Genomic DNA, 4,746 nt, shown 5'->3' with positions numbered 1-4,746 from the left:
TGATAGTGAGGGTTAAGGGCAGAGTTAAAAAAAAAATTGACTAGGGGAATGACGTCTACCCTAACATGTTTCCTGCCTGAAACTCGGGTTTTTCATGCTCTACTCGTATGATACCAAACATGTTTACTGTTCAAAACTGCAAATCTTTCAAACCAATATAAATCTCTTTTCACTCAAAATAAGAAGCAATACAAATTTCTCCTATGATCCTATCATTATAAAATTTCCACCTAAACCTTATCGATTTTCCTTTCGGTGTGCTGTAAACACCAAGGTGGAGAAAAATGGTTGGAAGCAAGTTGGGAGTCATTGTCATCAGACACGACCAGAACAAACCAGAATATTTTTATCCGACAATGCAACAGGAGTTAGAATTTGCTAACAATTATTTCTAGCTGACAAGCTGGTACTTAATCTGTATAGTGTAACCAATCATCTGCTTTGCCACGACTTAAATTGACCTAACATCCTTGTTTAAAACTGTATCCGCCACCTCATCCCCACTAATGGCCATTTACATGATATCAACTCCATAACAGTTACTTCGATGGTTGCAAGCCTCCTCCAATCCCATCCATGGCTGCCTCGAGGTGCTACTGCTACTCGGTTAGTGCAGTCGTCGTTCCGAGGAAGAAGAGCTCAAGGACTCTGATCGGGGCCTCCATGGATAGCTGCTCAAGTTCTGAATCCAAGAGGGTCTCCAATTCTGTCAGCTTCAACAGCAAGGTCAACAAGGTATACACTTCCTCTCGCCAAGATGTGACCTATATTGAACATCTGAAACATCCCTGTTTCTCCGCTGATCTGGAACAGCTTATTTCAGGTTTATGAGGACAAGAACATGGGGATCCTCTGCTACACTGATGAGAACGGCGAATTGCTGTGCGAAGGACTCGACGAAGGCCCCAGGATGACCTGGCAAGACATGGAGAAACTGAGAAAGGAGAAGTAATTAAGCCATGTTCAAGATTTGATCTGCTGTAGCTTATGGACCGTGGAATTCAACGACTGACCATATGCTTTGTCTTTGCTGTTTTTATTGGAATTGTCTTTGCTGTGATGTGCTTTATCAGGGAAACGAAGGCTGAGGAAGATCCGCGGCGGAGGACGCTGCCGGCAGCGGGCGGGATCGACTGGAGCTGCCTCCAGGCTGCTGTTAGCATGGGGAAGAACTGAAAATTAAGGAAGCTGACAAGCTTAGTCCGGTAGATAAAAATTTACGGTGCTGTTTCTTGTTGTGTAGAAATTACATGGTGTGCTTACTTTTGTGTGTATTATAACTGTAGGTTTCCATGTCTGCCTGCTTTGCTTGCTCTGTAATAAGGATCTTTGTGCCTAGGATTACTGGGGACAGCAGGAGCTGATCCAGCTGGTTATCTCCCAGTCTCTGGTGGATAAGAAAGCATGTCCCGATTAGCTTGGAATCAGTTTCGGTTGCCTTGAGTTGAAGTTTATGGGCCATTTCAAGTAAAAATTCTGGTTCATAATTATTTAATTACAGGTCAATTTTAGTTCAGTTCTGATAAGTGTGAATTCAATTGATGTACTGAAAGGGAATCCGAGAATCTTTTGTGTAAAAATTATGGTTAATGTAGCACGGATGGCAGCCGGAAATGATTTCCCAGTTTGATAGTTGTTGTATTTTGGAAAAAAAAAATCAGTGGTTTATGTGTGCTGGACTCTGCCACCTCTTTGACAATAAAGGAGGCCATCGTTATCATTAAACATTAGGCAACAAAATTGAACGAAGAATGAAATTAAATAACTCTATATTATCCTCTTTTCGCTAAAAGTCACGGAATTTACAGGGCCAAGGCCAAGGCCAACCCAAGCGGAATAAAAATCTTATCGACAGTAATTAATAACCACATTTTCAGTTAGCATATATCATTGTAATAAAAAGGATCTTATCTAATTAAGAAAGTCTCTAACTATGCCAAGATCTGATATGTTCTTTTTCTTTTTTCCAAGGGAACCCCATCCTTCTCTCTTTAAAGCTCAAAATGCATATACACAACTGGGTTGAACTTTTCATTTATATTTTTTAATTAAAAATTGTAAAATTATGCGGCCATTTTGAAAATTTACAAAAATAGACGCCTTTTGCCCATTCAATGGGCAAGAAGTAAAAGTTGCCCATCCAACAGGCTATATGTTTAAAAATCATAAAAATACCGCATTGTAATGCTCTCAACCTTCAAAACACTAAAAAAATAGTTATGAAAAATTCAGAAAAAAAATTTGCATTGTAGAGTATGCTAACATATAGTGCTACATAAAATTTTGGACAAAAATATGACCTATAAGTAAGAAATGAAAAAGACAATTTTCAGAGATGCTTAAATTTATCTTTTTTGTTTCTTATTGTATAAGTAATTGTTTGAGTTAAAATTTTGTGAAGTGCTAAATTATAGCATCCTCTGCACCACAAATGTTTTTTAGAATTTTTATAACTGTTTCAATAGTGTTTTGAAGGTTGAGAGCATTAGAGCGTGATCTTTTTATGATTTTTAAATTGAACGCATGTTGGATGAGCAATTTTTACTTTGAGAAGCACCTAGTTTTGTATTTTTTTAAAATAGCCACATAATTTTGCAATGTTTAAATTAAAAAATATATAAATAAAAAAGCCTAGTATCTAGGCCATTATAAGAACTGAACTAAAATTGATTGCTCTTGTCGAAAAGAGTATTTTTATTAATTTTATTTTTCTGATTATAAGGTGCACACGCACGTACCATCAAATCCACACCTACAAATTTTACGATTGAAACCACTCAGGCCTCCACCGCATTCTTTTATGCCAACTTCAAATCCACGGAATATCATTGCCTACTCGGATTATGCACTGCAGCGCATAAAGAAAATAAAGGAAGAGACTTTCAACAAAGTAAAGAAAAGAAAATATCCTGTCCATTAGCCAAGTCAACCTCGTCATTGGTCAAGGCCATAAGGATCTATCACGTATAGACTATATAGCGTATGGTGGTGTTGATCCGTTCCTCGTGACAGGTGCTTTGCAACCCATCCATCTTTGTTGAGGATAGGGAAAAGGTATTACTACGACCGTTGGTTTTCGTGTTGTCCTATATAAAATGCGCAATCAACTCCTAGAATGGACATTAAGCATGTACAGTATCTTTTGTCACTGTTACGTGCATATTCGAGCACAACAATTATTTGTGAGCCGAGTATATGGATGCACGCGTATAAAACTTATCTGCAGGGCAGGACAGACGCATCAGTGTGTAATATCAATATGCGCGCCTCGTCAGCAAAGATCACTCTCCTGCCGCTCGGGATTCCTGCCGGTCGGCAGGTCCGGGGGTGCACGGGGCAGCACCACCTCTTCACTTGAACCCCGGCGATGACCAGCTCCAAGCCCGCGCCCTGCGAGAGCCCGATCTGGGAGCTCCGCGACATGCCGAGGACGGGGAAGCTGTAGAGCAGCGCCGCGGCGGCGACTGCGAGTGCTTGGGTCCTTGTCCGTCGACCCCGCCACTTCGTCGCAATCCGTAACGGATTCGTAGTGCCGCGCGGCTGTTTGTGGCCCACGCGGCTGAGTAGAAATTCCATTCTTTTCTTTTCATTGCGGGACCGAGTAGGCCGGCGGTCGTAAGGATGGTAGTGGGCTAGGTTGGATTAGGTTGGGTTAGGTCATACGAGTTTTAATCTAGCAGAGGTAGGTTTGAATGTTAAAAATGCCCCGTGGGGCCATCTAGTCGGGTTCAGGTCCGTCTTGCATTTTGCACTCACGGGTGTCCCACGGGGCTCGAAATCTTGATGCATCAGTTTGATTCTGTCTAATCTGGACCACAGACTAGATCCGAAACATTGCGCTCGCTCGCCGGTTCCGCCGCCCAAGCTTGCGCCCTCGCTCACCGGCAAAGGAAGCCATTGCCGGAGCTCGCGCCTGAGCTCGTCGCCTGAGGAGGCCGCCGCTCGAGCCCGTGCCCTTGCTTGCCGGCGGAGGAGGCTGCCGCTCGAGGCCCTGAGACTGTGCAACACGACACGGCGGAGGAGGCCATCGCCCGAGGTCGAGCCCTCACTCACCGGCCGAGGAGGCCGCCGCCCAAGCCTGTGCCCTCGCTCGCCAGGGGAGGAGGCCACCGCCTGAAGCCCCGAGCCCGTGCGATGCAGCGCGGCAGAGTTGGCCGTTCGCTCACCGGCGGAGGCCCGTGCGATGTGGCGACACAATGGAGGAGGATGCTCTCTCGCCGATGGAGGCCCGTGTGATGCGGCGCGGAGGAGAAGGAGGCATGTGCGACGCGGCAGCGTGGCAGAGGAGGCCGCTCGCTCACCGGCGGAGGCCCGTGCTACATGGTGTAGAGGAGGCCCGTGTGACATTGCTGTGTGGCACGGAAGAGGAGGCTGCTTGCTCACCGGAAGAGGCCCGTGCGACCCAGCACGACAGAGGAGGCTGCTTGCTCGCGGCAGAAGAGGCCGACGTCTCGGGTCGGGTCCCCCGTCGGGGTCAGGGGTACTTTTGCACCCGATATGAATATCGGGGTCGGGTCGGGTTTGGTATTTTGGGTTTCGGGTCGGGTGTGTTCTCACTCACCTAGTTCCAACCCAACCCGTTGCCACCCCTAGGTGGTAGTAATATTGGGCCATTCCGTGCAGCTTGCAGGCTTCGCTCCGAAATTGTTTTTAGAAATACCAGTACAATACATAGATATATGCACATTCTTATACCACCATATTTATGTATTCATACAATATCTACTGAAAACTAAAGATAAGGAG

The 4,746-nt window shown here is 45.3% G+C and overlaps 1 protein-coding gene across 2 annotated transcripts; it reads left to right on the top strand.

Moving 5' to 3' along the window:
• Positions 1–443: 443 nt before the first annotated feature.
• Positions 444–1,495, top strand: LOC133903556 (uncharacterized). Of its 2 annotated transcripts, XM_062344977.1 has the most exons (4): positions 444–735; positions 824–948; positions 1,074–1,205; positions 1,287–1,495. In XM_062344977.1, the coding sequence occupies exons 1-3, from the start codon at positions 577–579 to the stop codon at positions 1,174–1,176; spliced, it is 387 nt and encodes a 128-aa protein (XP_062200961.1). In that variant the 5' UTR covers positions 444–576; the 3' UTR covers positions 1,177–1,205; positions 1,287–1,495. The 2 variants fall into 2 exon arrangements, with proteins under 2 accessions (XP_062200961.1, XP_062200960.1); XM_062344976.1 differs by having other exon boundaries at positions 446–735; positions 1,074–1,495.
• Positions 1,496–4,746: the final 3,251 nt, after the last annotated feature.

This window comes from Phragmites australis, chromosome 21 (assembly GCF_958298935.1).
Source record: "Phragmites australis chromosome 21, lpPhrAust1.1, whole genome shotgun sequence".
NCBI classification, from domain to species: Eukaryota; Viridiplantae; Streptophyta; class Magnoliopsida; order Poales; family Poaceae; genus Phragmites; species Phragmites australis.
Note: the sequence above shows the minus strand (reverse complement) of the source record. Positions and strands in the feature narration are given on the sequence as shown.

What these genes read in the sequence shown, in the direction of transcription:
- LOC133903556 (XM_062344977.1), top strand. Translation starts at nt 577, where the DNA reads ATGGCTGCCTCGAGGTGCTACTGCTACTCGGTTAGTGCAGTCGTCGTT. An exon ending in TCAACAGCAAGGTCAACAAG is followed by an intron (nt 736 to 823) that starts GTATACACTTCC and finishes AGCTTATTTCAG; the next exon opens with GTTTATGAGGACAAGAACAT. An exon ending in GAGAAACTGAGAAAGGAGAA is followed by an intron (nt 949 to 1,073) that starts GTAATTAAGCCA and finishes GTGCTTTATCAG; the next exon opens with GGAAACGAAGGCTGAGGAAG.